Source organism: Drosophila takahashii, chromosome 2R, assembly GCF_030179915.1.
Source record: "Drosophila takahashii strain IR98-3 E-12201 chromosome 2R, DtakHiC1v2, whole genome shotgun sequence".
NCBI classification, from domain to species: domain Eukaryota; kingdom Metazoa; phylum Arthropoda; class Insecta; order Diptera; family Drosophilidae; genus Drosophila; species Drosophila takahashii.
In genome coordinates this window covers 2,306,599-2,333,126 of record NC_091679.1, presented here as the reverse complement: position 1 = coordinate 2,333,126, position 26,528 = coordinate 2,306,599, and the positions used below count along the sequence as shown (strand labels likewise).

Genomic DNA, 26,528 nt, shown 5'->3' with positions numbered 1-26,528 from the left:
TCTTCCTACCCTTCCAGGGAAGTTTCTCTTTATAACTTTATATCTAATATCTAATTAACGAAAACGACGGAGTGAATTTAATGTAATTTTACAAGAGCGCTCAATAATCTGGTTTATTATTTCTGCCGACAAATCTATGGGTAATTGTCCCACTCCCTCCACAGCCAACCTACGCCAAGTGGTCGACCTCTTCGCCAAGGAGAATGCTGGGTAAGTCGTTATAAGAGATAATGTGACAAAAATTTACCATATTATTTGAGCTCAATTCCTCTATGGCCTTTGAACCCATAAGAGAAATCAAATGAAATAATATCTATGTTAAATAATGCAAGGGTATCACAAACCCAAGGCCAGCCGTTAATGCTTTCTTTTCTTTCGGGTTTCTTGCGCCCAGTCGAACCCAGTAGGGGTATCCTGAAGTAAATATTACATTTATTATTAATTGTACTTTCTTAATTTTTCCTAAAGAATAAGTGTGGCTATTCATCGCCGAATAAATTGGTTAAGAAATTTTGTAATTAAAACAAAGCCATTGAAGGTCTTTTAGATACACATGCCAAGCCAAAGTAAAGAATCACCACTGTATTTAGCTTCCGCACATCCGTAATCTTAGCGTTAATAACCATGTATACGAATCTTACTAGCGGATCAAATATACCAAGCATGAACGCTTAAATTTTGAACAGCTAACTCCACAAATGATTCCTCGGGCGTAGATGGACAAAGGGGTCACCAGAGCCATGCTCTAGGAGGTGATCAAGGCAGGGTGGGCATTCCACGACCATAACAACATCTGTGGCTTCGTTCCAACCTAATTTCTTTCGCAAACTCGGTCATCCTCTAGAATTTTTTTGTTTTTTTTTCCCAAAATTTGTTTATCGATATACCGGTTGGCAATCTCGCCTTGCTTTCGTCGTAAGCACGCTCAATTCTGGACTTTTAAATAATAATGTGTAGCTAGTGTACGATCCGTCTACGCAAGACCTCCACCCCCAACGCCGACGAGAGATAGCCGGAATCTATAGCGTGCCCCGCAAGGGCGGATCGGTAACTTCAACCCAACACAACTAGTCGTTACACGCTACACGATTTACTTTTGTAAAAGAATGTAACATGAATGTAATTAGTACCTAAGATCTCATGAAGTCGAACTTGCCCTCTCGTATTAAAAAGAGCTTTCGCTCCCTCGCACTCGCGAGAACCACTATTGTAACTTTGAAACTCATATAATGGCTCTGGAAGAGCTTGAATAAATGTTATTGGATCGCTATCAATTTGGAAACGAAAGTGTCTACAAATTCTATTTTTTTCTGTCCGAATTATTAGTTAATAAATTGCCGTATTGGCATTCGTGATTTGCACGAACATTTTGGCGCCCCCCGTGTGGACATTTTGTGCCATAAAATTGGACACTTCGAGGAGTTTATATCTTTGGACACTTTCGTCGGACCCATTTCGTTGAAGCCAGGTCGTTGGAGTCATTTTGGAAAATTTGTTTGGAGCATTAAATTACATTTGGATTAAAAGCCCTCATCGCAAAAATTGGTTTGAGAGTGAGAATGCCTTATTACAAAAATAGTTGGCATCAAACAAATAAGATAAAACCCTAATAAAATATATTTTATAAAGGCAAATGCGCATTGCATAAGGCCACATATATATTACCGCTAAATCGAAAGTACCAGTAAAAAGGGTCACAAGAAAAGAAGTACCGTATCATTGGTAATCGTCTTCTCTTTGTGCCATTTTCGTTTTGCTGTGGCTGCATACATAAGTGCATACAGTTATTTAAGCCCGCAGCTAAGCGGCAGCTTATATACATCAAAAGTTGAGTGATTTGCATTGTAGCTTTTCACTCATTGTTTGCACTGCGCTCGGCTATTTGGAAGTCACTCTTATATTCGAGCCACATTGAGCCCTTTTAGGTTATTTGGTTTGGAGTGACAGTGGTACATTGTGAATATGTAATAACAGCTTTGCACAATAATTAAAAAAAATTATTTTTGGATATCACTGCGCTTATTTAATTGGAGATCACTAATACGGAGTTCGATTGGTTTGAGTAATTTGGTTCAAAGTTACAGAGGAACATTTCAACAATTATAGCTTTGCTAAATAATTAAAATTTTGTTTGTAATTTTCTTAAAATGCCTAAACGTCGTGGAGCTTCTGATAGCAATACTTCTATTGTAGAAGCTGATTCAAAAAATATTCTGAGAAAATTGGATTCAGTTAAGAAGGATATAAATCGTATAGCTAAAGCCGTGGAAAATAAAAATATTTCGTTTAACTCTGAACAGTTGGATTGTCGTTTGAGTATTTTAGATACGTATATAGATCGCGCATTTTCGTTACAACTGCAAATTGAGGATGTCGATCCGGACTTGGCATCGCGATCTGAACTTGAAGATTTATGCGTGCTAACCAGAGCATTGTTATTGTCAGTAAAAACTCCAGCCCCGTCAAGCAATATAAACGAATCAGTGTTTAATACAACTCTATAAGTTAATATAACGTGTTAATATAAACGTGTTTAATTTATAAACAAACCAGAAAATTAACTTAAGCCAGCAAACAATAACAAAGCGTCTGCTTTGTCACAGCAAGTATTGTGTTGTTGTTTTTATTCTCCCGCTCTCCTGCTGTACGCCTCTCGGAGCTGCCGGTCCGTTACCACTCTAACGGCACTTTTCCCGCTCTCCGCTTTGTGCGTGACGCCTAAATTCACCGATCAGTGCAAGCCCTCCTGCTAACTTACGCTCTTAAATCCGAACGTTGTAGCTTGCTGCTCTTGATTCCGCTGCTCTCCACGCGTTGCCTTAATCTTTCGCCGCTCTTACTTTGCTCTGCATAGTGACCTGAGTGCATTCAAAAATGAGTCTATCCTGCTCAGCCAAAAAATGCGAGTTCAACGGCGTTATTGCTGGCGAAACTTATTTGTTGTGCTGGCTATGCGAGAATACTGCGCATTGCAAGTGCGCCGGTGTCGGCGTACATGGTCGTATTGGGGATCTTATTTCCAAAAGAATTGGATTTCTTTGGACCTGCTCCGCGTGAAACTCCAACAAAGCTTTCTTCTCCTCCAGCTGGCCAATTAATGAACCACCTTACTCCTACTATTCCACCTTCATCCATGAGGGATCCTGGCTCCTCCAATAGCTCACTAATGTACGCTTCATTAGTTTCTGCCAACGCCAGTGAAAACGATAAAAACTACGTATCCTCGAATAACCTTGTGCCTCCACTGCCGGGTCCTTTATTGTTGTGCCCTACCATTGAATCAGCCATGTCTCCTACTAGATTGGCAATTCCTGCTCCAGTGTTTAATTTTGTAACTCCTAAGTCTATCTGTGCAGACCTGGCCCCTGGCCACAATCCGCCAACGTGGGACCGTCGGTATCGTCCGTTATAACGGCACCGCCAGTATCCTCTGGTCAAGTAACGTCGGTTGTACGTAATGTACATAATGGTCCTGGTTCCTCCAAAAGAAATCGCAGGCCCCTCCTGGCTGCGGTTAATAATGGTCATCCAGCAGGCGCAAACCGTAGACGCCTCGAAGCTGTAGCGCCACAAGCAATCATGCCAAAGAAGGCCATTTTTGTGTCTCGTCTAAGGCCTGATACTACTAAGCCATGAGCTCCAAGCAATGATCTCCAAGCCTCTCCTGAAAACTTTGTTGTAACAAAATTTAATTTTGCTTACAAAAGAAAAGTTCTTCATTTAAAATAATTCTGCATGATACACATTTTTCCCGTGCTTTAAATCCTGCACTATGGCCAGTTAATACGATTGTTTACGAGTTTGATCGGAAAGAACCAGCTATAAATACAAATCCGTCAGTTCCAAAAAACTAGATTTTGTATTACATTATCAAAATGTCCGTGGCCTTCTCAGTAAGCTGTCCAGATTGCATACTGACAGTGCTGCTTTTGATCCCAGCGTTATTGCTTTTACTAAGACTTGGCTTAATCCCACGGTTTCTGATAATGAAATACTTACCAATAATTTTTTCCTCTATAGACGTGACCGTCCCTCTAAACGAGGGACCCAATGTTGGTGATATTGAACTCATGACAGTCAAAATATGTCTTCCTAACTGCAACATATTTGTAACCTGCTCCTATATTCCTCCATGCTCTGAGGCTTCGATCTATATGCGACACCTCTCCGCTATCCAGAATATCTCATCATATGCCTCTGACTCAGACCATCTTATAATATTGGGTGACTTTAATATTCCGTAGGGGAGAGTGGGGGAATTTCGTCACAGGGGCAATTTCGTCACCTGCAATATCTCGGAATCCATAAGTCGTAAAAATATATAATTTTTTTGTTTTAGTCCTTCAAGACGGCCAGACACAACCAATGCATTTGTTTTGTACAGAAGGCCAAAATAATTAAGCTATAATATTAAATGTGTTTTAACAGTTCAAAAGCTACATTTAGTTCTCGACGAAATTTTTTCTGTATGCCACAATTCAAAAGGAATAAGATACACGATTTTTTATATAATACACAGTGCTATAATGTGCATTTCTGCGTCAGTGATTTTTAACTTCGCGCCTAATTTCGCAAGAAAAATAATTATTTCTAAAAAAGTACGGTCTGGGGAAATTTCGCCACCCTACGCTAAGGGTAAATTCGCACCTATTTTAAATACATATTTTTATATTTGACGAGCTGGCTAACGAACAGACTACCAGCAGCAGCAACAAATATAGGACGTCAACAAAAATGGTACGCTTGATCAGTGTAGCATATTTTCAGGCGTTAAACTCCCTACATTTTTCAGGTGACGAAATTTCCCCAGTTGTGTGGTGATTTTACCCCCCTGTGTGGTGAGATTGCCCCAGTATATTGGTTTTACATTTTATTTTTTTATAAATCACCAAGCTAATTAAAAAAATAGGGGAATGTCACATTTTAAAGCTTGGTGCTAACCGCATTCAACAATAAAAATAGAAATATGATAACGTGTCTCAAGATGGACAAAAAATAGCTTTGAAAAAATGCTGACGAAATTCCCCCACTCTCCCCTACCTATCCTGGTCTCCTTGTGTCGATCCAATTGCCCTCGTTCCTGGTGATCAAAACGATTTTGTCGACGGTCTTATTGACTTATCTCTTGGTCAAGTTAACTCAATTTCCAATGCGAATGGAAGATTTTTAGATCTTATTTTTGTGACCACTCCTGAGGACTCTCATCATCCTACACTCCAACTATCCATTAGTGGCATTTTTCGGGTACCCAATTCCTTTGAGGCCCCATTGCTGACTCGTCGTTTTCGGCATGTAAATTATTTGCAAATGTCGAGATCCCTATCTTCAAAGGACTGGTCTTGTCTTGATAGTCTTCATCTTGATGAGGCCATTTCAACTTTTTATAATGTCCTTTATTCCATATTTGATGAATTAGTCCCTTCCACAGTTGTTAATAACTCTAACAGCCCTCCGTGGACTTCCAAACACTTGGCTCACTTAAAAAATATAAAAACTAAACTTTTTAAGAAGTACGCCAAAACAGGACTTCAGTCTGATTTTTCCAAATACAGCGTTGCTAAATCCAATTACTTCCTGCATAATTCTGAATCTTATAACAGCTACCTCCTACGCTGTAAAAACGAATTTCGCAGCAATCCTAAACTATTTTATTCCTTCGTCAACTCAAAGCGCAAAGCTAACAAATTTCCTCCATCACTACAGCTAAATAATGTATCTGCATCGAATGATCAAGATATTGGCAGCCTGTTTTGCGGACTTTTTCCAATCCACCTATTCCACAAATAATACCTGGATCAATTGTAGCTACCCCTACCAGCTACCCCACACTGACGCCATTTTCAACCCTCTAATTGATGGAGAAGAAGTTCTACGTAACCTATCCACGACTAAATTATCATTCTCTGCGGGTCCCGATATGGTTCCAAGCTGTGTCCTCAAACATTGCGCCATACCACTTGCAGTTCCATTAACTATGATTTTTCATAAGTCGATTGCTACTGGCACATTTCCATCTATTTGGAAAGAATCCTTTCTTATTCCGCTACATAAAAAAGGTAGTAAATCTGATATCACCAACTATCGCGGCATAGCCAAACTTAGTGCTATTCCTAAGCTCTTTGAAAAACTTATTTGCGATCAACTGCAGCACCAGTGTCGCTCCTTAATATCCTCTAAGCAGCATGGTTTTACAAAGTGCCGGTCTACAACAACTAACCTGCTTGAGTTTACGACCTTCATTAGTCAAGGCTTTAAATCCACAATGCAAACTGATGTTATCTTTACTGACTTTAGTAAAGCCTTTGATTCGGTCAACCACGAGCTACTGCTCCACAAGCTCCTCCTCCTCGGATTTCCTCCAACTCTACTGACATGGCTTCGTTCTTATTTAACAAATCGCACCCAAAAGGTTCAGTACAATAGCATTTATTCAAAAGCTGTTTCCGTATATTCGGGTGTACCACAAGGCAGTCCCCTCGGTCCTTTACTATTTGGCTTATTTATCAACGATCTTCCTCAAGTAATTGAGTTCTCCAAAGTACTTATGTTTGCGGATGATGTCAAGTTGTGTATGCATCTGACCTCACCTAGTCCCCTCGGTCCTTTACTATTTGGCTTATTTATCAACGATCTTCCTCAAGTAATTGAGTTCTCCAAAGTACTTATGTTTGCGGATGATGTCAAGTTGTGTATGCATCTGACCTCACCTAGTTCCTACATGCAGCTCCAGCTCGACTTAAATAACCTTCAATCCTGGTGCCTAGTCAACAAGCTACTGCTTAATCCTGATAAATGTAAATCCATGTCATTTTATCGATCCAATCCATATATTTGTACATACTCAATGGATCACTCTGCACTTGAACGCATTGATACTGTTCTTGATCTTGGTGTCCTATTTGACCACAAGATTTGTTTTAATCGCCACGTCAGTACCATCTCCAATAAAGCTAAATCCTTATTAGCTTTCATAAAACGCTGGAATTTGATGACCCTTTCACCACTAAGCTCCTTTACGTCTCTCTAATTCGTCCTACACTTGAGTACTGCTCCAGTGTTTGGTCTCCACAATATGAGCACTATCAAAATATGATAGAATCCGTCCAAAAGCAATTTCTCCTTTTTGCACTACGAGGCTTAAACTGGGAGGAGGGACGCCGTTTGCCTTCTTATAGAGACAGGTTGCGCCTCTTGGATCTACCTACCTTAAAGGATCGTCGGACCTGTTATGGTGTGATATTACTTCACAAACTCATCACTGGCGCCGTCGACTCAGTTGATCTGTTAGCCACCCTTAATTGGAACGTTCCTTGCAGAGCTACTCGCAGATTCCGCCCATTAGCACTTCCTGTTTGCAGGTATAACTACTCCCGTTTCGACCCCTTCCGAATCCTATGTGATAACTATAATTAACTTTATCACCTCATATCCTATGAGTGCTCTGCCAAGGCTAATTCGCTAAAAGTCATTGCGTTCCTTTCTACATCGACTTAATTAGTTCTCCTACTGTACAATTTAAATTATTGTTTTTTTAAATTTATGATGTTTTTATTTTTATGCTGTGTATATAATTTTAAGTCTTTTGAGCAGTACATTGCTTTAAATAAACAAATAAACAAATAAACAAATAAACAAATAAACAAATAAACAAATAAACAAATAAACAAATAAACAAATAAACAAATAAACAAATAAACAAATAAACAAATAAACAAATAAACAAATAAACAAATAAACAAATAAACAAATAAACAAATAAACAAATAAACAAATAAACAAATAAACAAATAAACAAATAAACAAATAAACAAATAAACAAATAAACAAATAAACAAATAAACAAATAAACAAATAAACAAATAAACAAATAAACAAATAAACAAATAAACAAATAAACAAATAAACAAATAAACAAATAAACAAATAAACAAATAAACAAATAAACAAATAAACAAATAAACAAATAAACAAATAAACAAATAAACAAATAAACAAATAAACAAATAAACAAATAAACAAATAAACAAATAAACAAATAAACAAATAAACAAATAAACAAATAAACAAATAAACAAATAAACAAATAAACAAATAAACAAATAAACAAATAAACAAATAAACAAATAAACAAATAAACAAATAAACAAATAAACAAATAAACAAATAAACAAATAAACAAATAAACAAATAAACAAATAAACAAATAAACAAATAAACAAATAAACAAATAAACAAATAAACAAATAAACAAATAAACAAATAAACAAATAAACAAATAAACAAATAAACAAATAAACAAATAAACAAATAAACAAATAAACAAATAAACAAATAAACAAATAAACAAATAAACAAATAAACAAATAAACAAATAAACAAATAAACAAATAAACAAATAAACAAATAAACAAATAAACAAATAAACAAATAAACAAATAAACAAATAAACAAAGAAACAAATAAACAAATAAACAAATAAACAAATAAACAAATAAACAAATAAACAAATAAAAAAATAAAGAAATAAACAAATAAACTAATAAACAAATAAACAAATAAACAAATAAACAAATAAACAAATAAACAAATAAACAAATACAGTATCGGCAATATATGAGTCCTTGTGTCCGTTGGCGACGAAAAGGTTATTGCAAACGCACAATTAATTCACATTGTCATGTCAAAGGTTGACGAAAAGACTCGCTCTAGGTGGGAAGAGAATTTAGATTATCAAAAAATCCCGTTATGGTCTGAGTGTGTTATTGCCAGTGTTGGGACATACCTATTTACTTTTACCTAGGTACGTACCTAGGTACAATTTAGTGGTACCTTTTACCTTACCTAGGTATAAAAATAATTGAGTACCTTTTAACTTACCTAGGTATAAAAATAATTGAGTACCTTTTACCTTACCTAGCTACAGATTTTTATATACCTTTGGAATTATGAAGGTACTTACATAGGTATTAAACATTGCTCTGATTTAAAATAGCCAAATCTGACTGCGACACTGTAGTATCGTTTCATTGTATCGTTTCGTTTCGAAATTGTAATAGTCGGAACGCAGCATTAAAAGTCATTGGAATTCAGCCGTTCTATTGTTTGTTTCGTGAAGTTAAAACTAATCGCAGTTTTATTTTATATAATTTTGTGCACGTATGTATGTTCCCATCACTACATCAATTTATTTATGAAACCAAAGTGTATTTGGCGCGCAAAAATGCCGTATGTACGTAAACAAACAAACATATGCATAATATATAGTCAATGTTTCTACATACGGAATTTTTGCGCGCCAAATATGTACATGAGGGTTTCATAAATACATTAATGAAGTGATACGTGCATACAATTATTCATGACGCGTGTTTTAAAAATATATGCACAAAATTATAACATTTAAATTTAAATGAAATGAAAAGATATTGTTTGATTAAGACGACTAAAAACTGAAAACTAGTCTTATTTTAAGTTTAAATGATTACATTGAACAAAACAAAAAAATTATAAAAAAAAAAAAAAAAACACTATATTTACCTTTTACCTTTACCTAGGTACTGGGAAATTGAAGTACCTTTACCTTACCTAGGTATTTATTTTTGCCCAATACCTTTTACCTTATCTAGGTAAAAAAAAACACAGTACCTTTCCCAACACTGGTTATTGCCCTTAATAAGCGTTTTCAGCATTTGTCGGCTGAAGAGACTACAAGCAGAAACAAGCAATTTGGCAAAACTTCACTGGCAGTATCACAAACAATTAGAACCCCTGAAACAGCCAAATGTCTAATGACCATTTTATCACGACATGTCCATCATTCTCAGCTGCTTCTGTCATGGCTCGTTTTAAATTTGCCAAAGGGGTCCCACTTTGCATAAATTGTTTGGGAAAGGGGCATAATATATCCGCCTACAAAGCAGCTCACTGCAGGGTATGCTCAAAACCCCACCATACATTGTTACATCGCTATACTGCTGACGCGAACATACAAAAAAATGTAGATCCAGCGGCAAGCCATATAGGAATGCAAGCAGCTCAACACTCAAACCTGTTGTCGTCGAATCATGCAAGCACCCTCGATGCACAGCAAGTTGTTTTGGCGACAGCAATTGTAGATATTAAAGGTGGCTCTTGTCAGGAATGCCATATAGGAATGCAAGCAGCTCAACACTCAAACCTGTTGTCGTCGAATCATGCAAGCACCCTCGATGCACAGCAAGTTGTTTTGGCGACAGCAATTGTAGATATTAAAGGTGGCTCTTGTCAGATTCAGCCAGCCAGGGTACTTTTGGATTCAGGTTCCCAGGTCAATTTTATAACGGACGAGTTGGCAAGAAGTTTGCAGCTAAAACGGATTCGAAAAGAAATTAACTTGTTGGGAATTGAAAAATCAAGCTTATCTGCGCACCAAGTTGTGCAAACAACAATTAGTTCTCGCATTCAAAAGTATGAAATGGTTGCTGACTTCGTCGTTCTAAAATCTATTTCCTCTTATCACCCAGAAAAAGGCGTTTCAATTAATCTCCTAATATTCCTCCAAATATACAGCTTGCTGATCCAGCTTTTTATAAGCCACAAAAAGTAGATCTGCTGCTCGGAACAGACGCGTTTTTTGATCTTATAAAAGATGGCAAGAAAATACACTGACTTTGCAAAACACTGTTTTTGGTTGGGTGGTGTCAGGGCGGTGTAAATCAAAACAATCCCAAGGGACTGAAGCGTGTTCTTTGGTGAGCATAGTTGAGGAGTCTGGTCCACTTGAAAAATTAGTTAAACGATTCTTGGAGTTGGAACAAGTTCCAAATGTTTCGGGCGACAAACTATATACCCCAGAAGAAATGCTTTGTGAGAAAATCTTTCGAGAAACAATTGTTCGTTTACCCTTAGGTCGATTGCAAGTATCCTTACCGTTTAAATCTAGCCCAACGTGTCTCGGATCATCGTTTGAGATGGCGAGAAGGCGTTTTTTATCGTTAGAGAGACGATTAACTAAAAATCCGAACACGCAGTTAATGTTTAATCAATTCATGGAAGAGTATTTGGCTCTCGGACATATGACTGCAATCGAGGGTTCAATTCCGAAAGATTCGCATTGTTTTATACCCTACCAATGTGTAGAATCACATCCACTAAGCTTAGAGTGGTATTTGATGCATCTTGCAAGACTACTTCTCAAGTATCGCTTAATGACCTTCTTATGGTAGGACCAACAATACAACCATGCTTGTATTCCACTCTCCTCAGGTTTTGTTGTCGCAAATACGCACTTGTTGCAGACATAACTAAAATATACCGTCAAGTGGAGGTTGACGAGGCGCAACAAATTTTTCAATTAATTGTATGGAGAAGAGATGCTGCCAGCCCCTTAAAAACTTATCGCCTAAATACGGTCACTTATGGAACAGCAAGTGCTCCATTTCTTGCAGTAAGATGCTTAAAGTATCTTAGCGAGACCTATTTGCAATCTCATCCTCAAGGTGCAAGATGTCTTGGCACGGACTTCTACGTCGATGATCTGCTCACCGGAGCGGACACAGAGCAGGGAATGGCTGTTCTTCGTCGCGAGCTAATTGAGATCCTGGAACCAGCGGGCTTTGTTTTGACAAAATGGGCTTCGAATTGCAAAACAGGTACAAGCGACAAATCGAGTGCTGAAATTTTTCAAGGAGATCGTCAGGATCTCAAGACTCTGGGATTGACATGGAATCCACAGACTGACGTTTTCAAGTATGGCGTTAGGAAAGTTTCCACAGATCAGGTGGTTACAAAAAGATCGATCTTGTCCCTTATAGCCACACTTTTTGATCCTTTGCGATTGTTATGCCCAATAATAACTAGATCGAAAATATTTCTGCAAGAGGCTTGGCTTTTGAGTGTGAACTGGGATGACCCTGTGCCCCAAGACTTTGAAAAGAAGTGGAACCTGGTAAAAAATGACTATGCATTCTTGGACAAATTGGTTATTCAAAGATTCGTTGGAACATGCAAACAAGCATCGTGTCAAATTCATGGGTTTGCTGATGCTTCTACTCGGGCCTGTGGGTGCTGCCTTTGCGTTAGAGTGGTTAAGCCAAGTGGGGTGTCGGTGCAGTTGCTAACAGCAAAATCTAGGGTTGCACCTTTAAAAACAAAGACGGTGCCCAGACTAGAGCTATGTGCAGCGCATTTGTTGGCAAAGCTTTGGGAAGAAGTTCGCACCATCATCACCTTTCCAGTCGATAGTGTTGTCCTGTGGTCCGATTCTGAAGTAGTTCTTCACTGGATACAAACTCATCTATCTCAGCTGGCTACATTTGTCTCTAATCGAATTGCTGATATACAAAACAATGTGTCATCAGCTGTTTTGAGGCATGTGTCAACCAAGGAAAATCCTGCGGATTTAGTCTCGCGAGGATGCTCTGTTGATGAGCTAAATACCTCATTTTGGTTCAATGGTCCTAGTTTTTTTCAGAAGGAAGCCGAGTGCTGGCCAATAAATTCTCATTTTCAGCTATCAGAAATAGACGCAGCACTAGAAACCAAAAAGGTACACGTTGCTCTCATCGCGGCCGATGTTGAAGTAAGCCCGATGTTAAATATTGTAGAAAGGTCATCGTCGTATCTGAAAGTAGTTCGCATTGTGGCTTATATATATCGATTTATCAACCGTAGAAAAAATATGTCTTGGAATTCAATTTGTCCTTCAGCGGACGAGCTTGGTGCAGCGTTTCTTAAAGTAGTTGAAGCTATTCAAAAGACGGCATTTGCTTAAGAAATTGTAAAACTAGAAAAATCCGCTAACATCCGTGCTGGAATTCAAAAATTAAATCCTTTTCTATCAGTTGAACAGTCTGGAACGTCGTTATACTCTTTGTTGCGAGTAGGTGGTCGTCTTCTACATGCCCCCATTGCTCACAACGCTAAATTTCCCTTGTTAATGCCTAAAAATTGCAAATTTGTGACCCTATACTTGAGACACTTACATAGAACCAACTGTCACGCTGGTCCACGGTCGTTGGTTGGGCTTCTCAGACAAGTGATTTGGCTTATTAACGCACGTCGCGAGTGCAGTACCGTGGTCCTGTTGTCAAACTTTATTGCGACAACGCCACGAATTTTGTGGGAGCTGCTCGAATCCTGAAGGAGCTTTTGGAACCTGTCGACACCAACGACCAGAGCATCATATCGTATGCTGCGGCCCACCGATTCACCATCGAATTCATCTCTCCCAGAGCGCCACATATAGGCGGCCTTTGGGTGGCTATAGTCTGAACCAAATCGGATCTATATAAACGCTCCATTCACCGCCTTCCACCTATTCCTATTAGTTGAAGCATTTGTATGTTAATGCTGTCAACGCGGCCGATGTTCAGTCAGTTCGGTGGCGATTTACTTTTGTAAAAGAATGTAACATGAATGTAATTAGTACCTAAGATCTCATGAAGTCGAACTTGCCCTCTCGTATTAAAAAGAGCTTTCGCTACCTCGCACTCGCGAGAACCACTATTGTAACTTTGAAACTCATATAATGGCTCTAGAAGAGCTTGAATAAATGTGATTGGATCGCTATCAATTTGGAAACGAAAGTGTCTACAAGTTCTATTCTTGTAAATTCCGTATTGGTCTTCGTGATTTGCACGAACAATATTTTTTTAAATAAGAAAAAACTTGTATTGTTCTACTACGGGGGCGAAATGATGTGATGAATTCAGTTGTTGAATATTCGCAGCTTCTTTTTGAAATTTCGATGTATTTGCAGTTTTTATTTTATTTCACTCAAAAGAAAATTTCTGCCTTAAAGAATTTGGTTCAGCTGGTTGCGAAATAATAAAAATTATAATTGTTTTCACTTTTCTTCTTCTTATTTCTTGCGCTTGAACAATTTCCAGAAAAAAATGTTTTGCACTTTAATTTTATCCACTTTAACTGGAAATTTATTTGTTGTTGTTTTTTTTCTAAAAAAAACTTTAATTCGTTTTTATTTCTTTGCACAGTAAAAAAAATTATTGAGTTAATTTTCTTTAAGACGATTGCGTTTCTTTTTTTAAACGACTTTAAACGGTTTTTCTCCTTGAATTCGTTTTATAAATTTGGAGTCGCTGAACTTTCCACGGTTGAGCGCCAAAATAACAAAAGTAATTTCATTTTATTTTAATTGATTTATTGATAACCCGTTTGGGCAGCTTGAGCTCTGTTTAGATACTAAAAGTACAATTCAAAGACTGCAGCTCGCCACTCCACTCAGCGCTTGCATGGGCCGGATCGGATTTCGCCGGCTGAATTCCCGCTTATCGATGACCGTAGTCGGGTTACCTTACAAAGTAATCCTTTTTGACTTACTGTTTTTAATTTTCGGGCACTCAAAAAACTTTTCAATTTGGTACTCAGAACAAAGTAACGCGTGGCAGCTCCCGGCCGGTAATTTTGTGTTGAAAAACGAAGTTCGTATAAGGTAGAAGGATGATGGTAGTTTGTGGTAGATTTGGACTCCCAAATCATTAAAAAGAAGTCCTAAAATTTTTTTATTAAAAAAGTGTTAACCATGTTTTTAATAACAAATTATGGTGCGTGTGTGTTTTTATTTTATTTTTTTTTTTTGGTACAATGTCACTCTTTGAAAATGACGATTTTTTATGAAGTTTTTTAAATTTACAACTAATGTCACTTTACCTAATAAATAAATTAAATGTATCCTACAATCCAAAAAAGAAATAGTCATCACTGTGCCCCTATTTAGGTGTCAATGTGACACTATTGAGTTTCAAAAAGTTTTTGATCCGAAGATCATCAAGTTAACCCTATTCTGGTGTCACTTTAATACTTTCGAAAATATTAATTTGACCCTTTTTTGTGTTAAAAAGCCACTAGCTTGTGTCATTTTCTTAGTATTAAATAAAATTTGACATTTGCTTTAATGCTCCTGTAACCATTCTGCCATGAAAAAATAATATGGGCATGGCTCAGGGGCCAAGGTACTAGGTTCTGGTATTATTTTGTGCTCGGGGGAACGAGGTTCAAATCGCAACATCATTATTTTTTTTCGATATAGCCATGTTCGTCTGTCCGCCTGTCTGTCTGTCCGTATGAACGCTGAGATCTCGGAAACTACAGAAGCGAGAAGGTTGAGATTTCCCACACATATTCTTGGGCTTCCTACGCAGCGCAAGTTTATTTCAGCCGGGCGCCACGCCCCCTCTAACGCCCACAATTACCCACTAACGAATTAAAAATGTGTCTGGCGCCCACACCTTTAAAGATTTCCGAGAAGTATAAATGCAATTTTGTTGTGTATACTCATATCTATCGAAATGTAGAAGAAGAAGAATTTTTCAAATCAGACTATTCATTAAAAAGTTATGCACAAAACAATATGTTATATATCCATCATTCTTGCACTCCCTTTAGCTGAGTTACGGGTATTAGATAGTCGGGACACCAACCCAACTATAACATACTCTCTTGTTGGTCTTAAAATTATTAAGGAAACGTTAAATATGCATTTTAAAACTTTTTACTAAATCTGACTTATTCGTTTTCGAACCGGGGTCCTCTCTCATCAGGGGCAGGCGCCTCACCAACTGGGCCATTTTACCACTTTATACGCATGTGTACTCTTAACAATTATAAAACGAAGTCGATACTCGAGTAAAACATCATCCTATCTCCGTCGCGATAGGCTAAGTTCGAAATTCGAAAATCAAAAAAAATAATTATTGGCATCGATGTGACCCTAGTATTATCAAAATGACACTATTTAGGGCCAGTTTCTCGAGCTATCAAAGTCCCTGATAGCTATCTGTTCGAAAAACTTAAAGACCAGATAAACTGTTCGTAAAAGCAAATCCGCTTTATCGACTGCTTTAATTTATCTGAACGAGAAACAATTACAAAGCGCAAAAAATGGTGTGCTTCGATTATTTCATCAGCTGTTTGGGTATAATTCAAAGGAAAAGTCAGCTGTGATTTGGGGTTTGGGAAATCAGCTGTCATTCTATGGAGCCGAAAACCCCAAGTTTCCGAAAGTCATAGGAGCCATAGATTGCACGCATTTAAGAATTCAATCTCCCGGAGGCGATTTCGAAAACACCAGTTCTACAAGAATTGTCTCCTGTTCATCGGTATAATTTTTACCATGAAACTTTTTTCTGCCGACATTGTTTTCTATTAATTAGGAATCAGCTGTTAGTATAACTGTTTTATGGTATTTTTAACTAATTTTTGACAATAAGTTAACTCATCTGGTATAGGGTTGCCACCTAGTCACAAATTAGTGCGCCTTTAAATGACGGACAAGAATGGATAAATTTATCCTTCCATTAGCTAAATTCTACTTTGCCGGACGGACGAGAAAACGGCTCTGAGTATATTGTGCAATACAGGTGTAGGGCTCCGCGCGTAACAAGCATTGCTTAGTGTCGTAAGGGCCACTTGTCTGTACTGACCATAGTGCATCAACGTCCAAGAATAACTAACGGGACATTTGTGGACCTTGGTTCCCACAAAGCCGTGTGCAAAAAGGAAAAAAAGGGACCTTACCGGCCTATCACGGACATTCTCGCAACACAAATTTGGTGGGAAGAACGCATAACTTCTCTGAGCTAAACGCAGCGTTTACACAGCGAGCAAATAGTTGGAAAATAGTTCGTTACAAACGAATCATTACACAGGCCGACAAAATGTGACATGGGTCGGTGTCCAGGCCTGCCACCATTTTATTTCGATAAATGAAGCTTTTCTAAGCATAAGTTGCCACTACGCCTATAGTCCATCAGCTCTGGTATTTGCGGTATCTTTAATTTAATAAAATCACAAATTTTCTTCGTCTTTTGGGATATATCTTCAAGAGTGGTCAACCAATTTTGGTAATCTTTTCCGAAAAGATTAAAAGATATATGCCAAAAGACGAAGAAAATTTGTGATTTTCTTAAATTAAAGATACCGCAAATACCAGAGCTGATGGACTATAGGCGTAGTGGCAACTTATGCTTAGAAAAGCCTCATTTATCGAAATAAAATGGTGGCAGGCCTGGATACCGACCCATGTCACATTTTGTCGGCCTGTGTTATGATTTTAGACATAAATCTTTCCACGCCTTTGATCGTTGGCACCCGAATTATAAACACTTCACACGCCTTTATCGACGACGGCAGACATGAAGCAAGAGCAAAATCTCAGGGGTTTTTATTTTATTTTTCTCGTGAAGATTTTTTAAATTTTTTATAAAGCGCCCCGTTAAAAAGGTATAATCTAATAATACAGGAAAGGAGATGTCGTGAACCCATTTTTAGACGAGGAGACCAAATTATTCTCTCAGCTGCTCAAGATTAAGAGTAACTTAATACCGTAAGAAAAATAATACTAATACAGGAACACAACATTAAAATTCCTTTTAAAGTTTTTCCAAGATATTTGAGAAATTTAAACGTCACAAACAAACTTATGTTCCATCATCTACAGGTTCGGCGATGCTTGATGCTTTACAACATTTTGTGGCCAGTATGATTAAACTAAATATTTTTGCTGAAAAACACTGGTTACACCACGGCGTTGCCAAAAAATAGTTCCCGGCTTAAACCATCAACGTTTTTACCATTTTTTCTGATAGAAAGGCGCCCCTAAAAAATACATTTTAATTGGAAACCATTAAACCAAAAGCTTAATATCGAACTTTTCATTAAAAAGTTATAAGTAATACAACTTTTGGTTGATAGGTGTCATTTTCCGCTTGCATATCTCCATCACCCTCGCTCTCAGTTTATTTAGCTTACTAACGGGTACCTGCTATTCGAAGCTCTCGACTATAGCGTTTTGTCTTGTTTTAGTGCTTTAATTAGACACCAACTAACAAAAAGTCAATTTTTAGTCACTATTTTCAATGTCCGTGTACTTGATAGTTTGATTTTTTTTTAATTGTCTTTTCAGGCCATATCACACCTTACCTCAAGCCAGCCGTTCTTAGTTAGAATGGCTTTAAAGACACTGCTTCTTAGCACAAAGTCGGAACCAATAGTTCGAACCACTGCCAAGGAATTTATGTTCGGCTATCCATCTGCCTTGGCCACTCTGGGCAATACTTTTTTACCGAATTGGATATCTTTTGAGAAGGTGGGGCTCATTGATCGAATGTACGACTTCTCTTCGGATTTCGAGACTTTCTACACAGGCGTGCCAAATCCAGCGCATTCAGGACTATATGCAACCTACCGCGGAGAGACAAATCTACCTCAATGGGAGGGAGACCACTGCAGCAACATAGAGTACGCATCAGATGGCACAAAATTCAAAAGCTTTATTCAGTCGAATGAGACAGTTAAGTTCTTCAGGAAGAGCATGTGCAGACCTATAAATTTGGTAAGCGCCAATGAAAATTTCGACCATGTTTAATTCAAACTAAGTGATTTGCTTTTAGTACCGGGTGGGCGAAGAAAAAACCTATGGCAGCCTAAAGGGATACAGTTATGTCTTCGAGGCTAACGCGTTCGATAATGGTGTAACCAATAAGGCTAACAAATGTTTCTGTAGAAAAGGTGAGTATCAGGCGTGCTCAGATGTTAATTTCAGGGACCGAAAATAATGATTATGTTTTGATTTTTATACCCTTGCAGACGGTATTATAATTTTGGTCAGAAGTTTGTAACGCAGTGAAGGAGACGTTTCCGTTTGCAAGCTCAGTTTAAAAGCTAGCGATTTAAAACTTTTACAGTCGTCCTAAAACATGTGCACGCAGATCAAGTTATATCCAAGTCTATATCCTATAGCTCCCATAGGAACAATCGGATATAGCTTTCAAAAAATGAAGATATTTCGCTCAGTGTAAAAGCTTTTAAAAACATGAATCTTTCTAAATCTTATTCTTTTACGCATACCTTGATCAGGGTAAAAGCGCGTGCCGATCGGACGTCTATATCTTATAGCTCCCATAGGAACAACAGGATGAAATCGGTCAAAACTGGACATTTTTCAGGATATTTCGCGCAGAATATAAGCTATTCCCATGAAACTTTTCAAATCGTATTATTTTATGCATACCTTGGTTAGGGTAAAAGCGCGTGCCGATCGGACGTCTATATCATATAGCTCCCATAGGAACAATAGGGTGAAAAATGTTAAATTTTTATTTTTTTCAATTATAGAATATTTTGTTGTTTATTAATTCATGTTGCTATTCTAGTCAAGTTTTCATTCGTAAAATCTGCAAGGGTATTAAAACTTTTAAAATTTTTGATTTGTAGGCACTTTTTGTGGCCTAATAAAAACTAAACTCTTTGTAGCCAAGAACCACAATTTGGTGAAAATCATTAACTTCCACAGGGTCTAATCACTAAGTTGGGCGCCCTCTACTTTTTGAGTAACAATGCATTTTACTATGGTACATTTTTGTATTTTATTCTATCTGTATAAGCCTGATATTTTTAATGTATTGTATGTGTACGATTCCAATTTCAACAAGGAAAGTATGAGGGTTCTATGGATGGAAAAAAATGACAAATATAACCTTAGTAAAACGCATTGTAACTAAAGAACAGGTCGCCCAACTTGGTGATTGGAAACTGTTGAAGTTAAAGGGTTAAAGTAAAATTTCCGCTAAATTGTGACTCTGAGCTACAAAGGGTTTTCTTGATATTAAGCCGCAAAAAGTGACTAAGCATCGAACATTTGGAACTTGGACCACGGTTTTCTCAAAACTGTGACGTGATGGAAAGTTTCCAAGAATCTTGATATTGCTCAGAAATTATCATTAATTTTGAGTTGGATAAATATTACTTGTATGAGGAAAAAATATCGCTCCCAAATGATCATTATTTGGGAGCTAAATTATTTCGCTTAAAAATATCACTCATAGTGCGAATGCAGCAGTTCTAAGCTGAACTTTACAAAGATTTAAATGTTTGCACATATGATTTGGCCAAAAAAAAATTCACATTTTTGATTTGCCTGAAACTTTTTTTACACGTACTATTCGGAAAATAAGTAAACACGTGTATCAGGGTTTGACCGAAAAAAAATTTATTTTTTTAGTTAGATTTGTTTTAAGTTTTTCCGATTGACTTCATGTCTTTTGCATTAATTCCTCTTTCAAAATCAAATTTCTAAAAAAAACAGTTTTTAATTTTTTAAAATAAAAACAAATTAAGATTTAAAAAAAAAATTTTAACCATTGCCCCCACAAAAAGAAATAATTTTTTTTTTATTTTAATACTTGCGCCATATTGTTAGTTACAATCGGTTTTTGTAAAAAATTGGAGCCACTTTTAGTTTTTAAAATATCGATTTTGTTTTTATCACCTCTATTACCTCTACCCTTGTAGAGGGTATTATAATTTCACTCAGATGTTTGCAACGCAGTGAAGGAGACGTTTCCGACCACATAAAGTATATATATTCTTGATCAGCACCAATAGCCGAGTCTATCTAGCCATGTCCGTCTGTCCGTCTGTCTGTCCGTCTGTCCGTTTCTATGCGTTTCTATCCGTTTTAAAGCTATCGCGATGAAACTTTCCCGAATGTCTTCTTTCTATTGCAGGTATTACATATGTCGGAGAGAGCCGGATCGGACCACTATATCTTAAGGCTTCCATAGGAATATTCAAACAAATATAAGAAAATTCATTGTAACTTTGTAGGAAGTAGGCGTTTTGATTCTTGACTCCTGTAAAACAAAATTTAAATAAATAGAAACGCTGAATCTGGAATCCCTGGAACTGCACCGAGTGAGCATTCTTTTATCTACAAGGGTATATACAGTAGACTGGGTCGATTTGTATGGGCAAAAAAAAGTGATAAATCGTAGGGGGGGAACGCAATCTAGGAAGAATTCTAAGCAATATTGCAAAAGAAACTATATCTTTTGCATTTGCAAAAGAAAAAAACCAGTATTTAATGAAAAATATCACAGTAGCCCTGAAATTTCTAAACTAGAATGGACCCGAAAAACGTAAAAAATCGATTGGGCGGAAAACAATCTCTGGGCATTTCTAAGCCATATTGCCCAAGAAACTATATGCCATAAACCACGTTTGGCCCTCCGCATTTGCAAGAGAAAAATACTGGTATTTCGTTTTACTTTTGAGTAAAATATCATAAGTTTTAATTTATGTTTTTCTTGCAAAATTACAAAAAGAATATATGTTTAAAGCGCATATTGTACATAATAAAAAAAAAAAATGAAAAATTTGAATTACCCGCTAGGCTACATATTGCAGCCCTGAACAGCGGTTTGCCGCGGCTGCGTTGGTTTATTTTCATTTCTAAGTTGGCAAGATTTTTAAAAGCGAACCAAAATGCCGTCTGCTTTAGACGCAGAGGAGATCCTTACAAACGGTTTTACATGGACTATCATGGAGATTTAACTCATTGGCCAGGTCTTTTCACAAGAATGCGGCCGCCCTGAGTAAATCCTTTGGCAATGTGGATATTATCGCGAATGAATCGGAAGAATATGGTGTCTTGAGCTGGTAACCTAGGTTTACCCCTGAAAATTAGCAAAGTTTATTAGTTTAAATTAATAATAAACAAAAATCTTGTACTTTTTTACATGTGTGTCTTCTTCTTCTTCACAGCCAGCGTTTTACCTGGCAAAAATAGGAAATTTTTTCGCGACAGTGATGCCAACTTTTTGCAAAAGCGGCCTGTTTTTATTAATTTCTCAATAACTACAACTTCGTTTACCATAAAATTTTTACCAGAAATAAGTTTCATTTTTAACTACAATACTAAGTACCTTTGAATAAATAATTCGTTAACAAAACATTTCGATAACTAACTCCGAAATTTGGACAAATTTGGTATTTTAAAGTGCTAGCTAATTGGTAACACTGCCAGGTAGACGGTTTGCCGACGGATGTTTTTAGCTAATTTTTTCGAGAGGTTTTATAAAAAGCATATTTTTAAATATAAACCGAAGTAGGTATACAAATCGTAGTATGCAGGTAGTTCATAAAATTCATTAGAGTTGTCTTAAATAAAGTTATATTTTTGGGAAACATTTGTAAGTTGGGTAATGTTATCAAAACGTCCGGCAAAATACGGGGGATTTAGAAACCGTCAAAAATTACGTCTATGATACCGAGATTTGCTATTCGGGAGAAATTCGGTTGGAATGGTTTTCTGTGACACCCCCGATAAGCTTCGGCTGGCCGAAGGTAGTTTCCTTTCTTGTTTTTATTATTTTTTTAATCTATTAAAAACTTACAATTATTTATTTAACCGTCCATTAATTAAACAATAATGTTAAAATTTTGTTTTGTATTATTTTTTTGTATTATGTAATTTATTTATATATATTTGCACTTCCATATTGTCGTTCGGGACATTTGCACACCTTTCCTTTTCACTCTTCCCAAGCTCTATTTTGTGTAAAAATCTTGATTTTGTACCACTTTTAGTTCTTAAGATATCGTTAAAAAACTGCCGTGTTCGCTCGGGACAAAAATAGTAGTGATTTTCGGGGAAGTTCATTTAACACTTGAATTTAGCGAATTCTGATGGTATATTTGAATGCTATTTTTTTTAGAATGTTGTCCAAATATGTCGCTGTGAAATGGTTTTGGTTTTACTCAAAAATGGTTTGCCGTTTTTGTTTTATGCAGTTTCAATCACATTCGCTCGGGACATGTCGCTCGGGACATTTTTTCTTTGCGTTTTGTAAAGCGTATTTCTTTACCTCTATCCCTCAATTAATGGTTGTTTTGCTTTTAACTTAATAGTTTAACATTTAAATGAAGCATTTAGTACAGAAAAATGTCACATATTAGCATTCCTATAGGATAAATTCACAACTGAAGACGGGTCCAAAAAATAACAAAAAAATAGCCAAAAACTAAACATAATCAAACTATACTCCAAATTAGTAGTTAAGCTCAGTATCCAACTAATTAGAATCTAATATCTGGGCAAAATCATGTGGAAATATGTTTTATTCAAGTTTCAAGGTTTTTTGGTGGACCTTTGGTCTGGACCTGGTTTGGACCTTTTGGTGGAAGTGCCCATATACAGATAAAAAAAGAAAGGAAGTTAACTTCGGCCAGCCGAAGTTTATATACCGTTGCAGGTATGCTTACTTAAAATGTTGTTTTTACAATGTCAAAAATCAAAACGCCTATTTTCTACAAAGTTACAATGCTTTTTCTATTGTTTTTTTGAATATTCCTATGGGAGCCATAAGATATAGTGGTCCGATACGGCTCGTTCTGTCATTTGTACTACCTGCAATAGAAAGAAGACTTTTGGGAAAGTTTAATCACGATAGCTTTAAAACTGAGAAACTAGTTCGCATAGAAACGGACAGACGGACAGCTGATCAATAATATATATACTTTTTGTGGTCGAAAACGTCTCCTTCACTGCGTTGAAAACTGAAATTATAATACCCTCTGCAAGGGTATATAAATGTATCCTATTTTCTATCAACAATAGACTTTTATATCATTTATGTGTTACTGAAACGGCTTTACAAGAGAGTATTAACTATTCTACCCAAAACTAAGTCGGTATGTAGGCTAGGCGTTAATGTGTTGGTCATGGTTGCCACTTCAAAAATTTTTTATGAGCCAAGAAAAGATTAAAAATGAGGCAATTTTTATAAAAAAGAGCCAACTTTTTACCATACACCTAATTACCATACCAGCGGAACAACTTAGTTTCGATATGGCACTTTTGGGTATCAGACATTAATCAATTTTAAAATTGCAAAAAAAATGTTTAATTAAAAAAATGTATTCGTTTTTTCCAACTTTAAAATATTTTATATCGCTATTAGCAAAAAAGAGCCAAATTCAATAAAAATGGGCCAAAGAGCCATCGCGAAAAAAAGAGCCAACCATGGTGTTGGTGAACACGAGTTTGAACCCCACATTTTTTCCCCTTTTATTTAAAATGATATTTTTTTGTATTACTATTAGGCGCGGTATGATGACAATACTTAAAATGTATCTGTTAGTTAAACCACGGAACATACCGATAAACATACTCGTAATAAGTCAAACAAAAACACCTCTTAACGAGGTAAAATACTAGTGACGATCGCACCTTCAACATACAAAAGTTCTGATATCAACATTTGTGACGAAAAATTATTACATTCGTCATTACAAACACTTTCTAAAATTTTCTGATTCGGCCCGCCTTAGCAACCTATTCCGGCCTTTTTCGTCTTCACTCCTCACAGGCTTTTTTATTGCAGCGTGCCGAATGAGAAAATTTTAGAAAGTGTATGTAATGACGAATGCAATAATTTTTCGTCATAAATGTTGATATCAGAACTTTTGTATGTTGAAGGTGCGATCGTCACTAGTATTTTACCTCGTTAAGAGGTGTTTTTGTTTGATATCAGAAGTTTTTTTTTGTTTACTTTTGCTTTCACAGGAGCTAATATATACATTTCAATTTAAATTGGTTGAAAATTTAGAATAGTTTTTCCAAATAAGAAAACCGAAAAAATACTTTGGTGGCGATAAACTTTAATTTTAGGCAAAGCGAAAAACGAGATGAGAAATACGTGTGGTCGATCTAAATCAATTTCAACGAATGCCCGACTATATTTTAACAAAGTTCTTAGAGCCTAGCTTAACGACAGTTGACGAAGACGGGGCGAATTCGCAGAGAGCGAGAGAGACCTTTATTGTGCACCCGCCTTCGTCCTAAACTAACTTACACTAAACTTCAAACTTCAAGTACAAATTCAAATCTCGCAACACCGGCCCCGTTGAACGCTTCAGGCTTCAACAAATGGGAAGCGGCGCCAATTTATGGATGGCTCGCCGAAAAACGCCTCCTGCGCCCGTCCTAACGTCGACGACCCTGACCATGCCGTCCTCCCCTGCGTGCCTGGCGATGATTCTCCCCAGGAGCCATTGTTGGGGCGGAAGGTTGTCCTCGGCCACGACGACGAGATCTCCCTCGCTGATGTTCGGCTGCTTCTGGTGCCACTTGCCCCGAATTTGTAGGCCCAGGACATATTCCCGGGACCATCGCCGCCAGAACATTTGCCTGACTGACGAGACAAGCCGCCATCGCCGTAAGCAGCTGAGACCCTCCTGGTCCGGGGTCCGGAGTGCTGGTGTGGCGAGCAGCGGCCCGCCTGTCAGCAGGTGCCCGGGAGTTAGCGCCTCTCCGTCGCTTGGGTCCTGGCTGATCGCTCCGAGCGGGCGGGAGTTCATCACCGCCTCGATTCCCACGAGCACTGTCGCCAGCTCTTCTGCGCTTAGGAGCGCGCTGCCCACCGCCCGTAGGAGTAGGTTCTTGGCAGTTTTGACACCTGCCTCCCATAGTCCGCCCATGTGCGGAGCCCGAGGCGGTGTGAACGCAAACTCGCATCCGCTTCTTGATGCGAATTCGCGTATCGCGTCGGCTTCCTCCTCGATCCGCTCTCGAAGGGCCTGGAAGTGGCGACTGGCTCCGACGAAGTTCGTCCCGTTGTCGCAATGGACGACTTGGGGACATCCTCGGCGCCCAACGAACCTTTGAAAAGCCAATAAAAAGGAATCTGTGGTTAAATCTGAAACAACTTCTAGATGAACCGCCTTGGACGCGAAACAAACAAAGAGCGCAATGTAGGACTTATACGGAGGCCTACCACGAATTTTCAGTGTTGTATAGACAGGGCCACAAAAATCAACGCCACATATAGCAAATGGGCGGAGAGCACGGAGACGATCTGCGGGTAAATTTCCCATAATTTGCGTCATCAGTCGAGGCTTGCACTTGAAGCAGCGGATACACGATCGAACTGTCTGACTGCAGACCTCCTGAGCGTTTACGATCCAAATTCGCTGTCGAAGGAGACTCACAAGTGCTCGTGGACCAACATGAAAATTAGAATGGTGCAGATGCCGGACATAGCTCTGCACAAATTGGGAGCGTTTCGTCAACAACAATGGAAACTTGGCATCGTATGATATAGGAGCGTTAGCTAGTCGCCCCCCAACTCGCAACAACGAAAAGTGACACCAAGTCCCCTTTTCTTCATGAATGAATGGATTCAATCGCTGAAGACTTGGGCCAACTCTGGAGCCTTTACGGACTTTTTCCCTTTCTTCGTGATACTCGTGTTTTTGTAATACCTCGACAATTTTTAAAAAGGCTTCATTATATTCAGTGGGTGACAAAGTTTTTTCAAATACTTTACTTTTGTCTTTGCATTTTCTAATGAAGCGGAACATATAAACGAATACCCTAAGCAGTTTAAGGTGTGACGAAAATCCCTCGATGACATCTATCAAGTCCGACTTTTGTACAGCAGCGGTCAGCCCGACCACAGTCTTCCTCGATTCTTGCAGTAGGACTTGTTCATCTAGGTCAAAGTGTGCATTTTGGGGCCAGTTTTCTTCTTCTTCCGTTAGATACGCTGGTCCAGTAAACCATATCGACTGTATGATTTCGTCGACGTCGCAACCTCTTGATACGATATCTGCTGGGTTCTGTTTCGTGGGGACATGCCGCCATGTAGCTTCACCTGACCACTCTTGAATCTCCGCAACTCTATTCGATACAAATGTGGACAACGAAGACGGATGAGACCGGATCCAATGAAGCGTAACTTCAGAGTCCG

The 26,528-nt window shown here is 37.8% G+C and overlaps 1 protein-coding gene across 7 annotated transcripts in view; it reads left to right on the top strand.

The window, feature by feature from the left end:
* The window catches only part of LOC138912316 (scavenger receptor class B member 1), a 472,662-nt gene that overhangs the window by 239,756 nt on the left and 206,378 nt on the right, over window positions 1–26,528 (top strand). For 6 of the 7 annotated variants that reach the window (XM_070212707.1, XM_070212704.1, XM_070212706.1 and 3 more), the window contains exons 5-6: window positions 17,903–18,331; window positions 18,390–18,507. In XM_070212707.1, the coding sequence (XP_070068808.1) occupies window positions 17,903–18,331; window positions 18,390–18,507 (547 nt within the window). Of the gene's footprint in view, window positions 1–17,902; window positions 18,332–18,389; window positions 18,508–18,585; window positions 18,645–26,528 lie in introns of those variants that run through there. The other variant, XM_070212710.1, reaches the window with a different exon arrangement.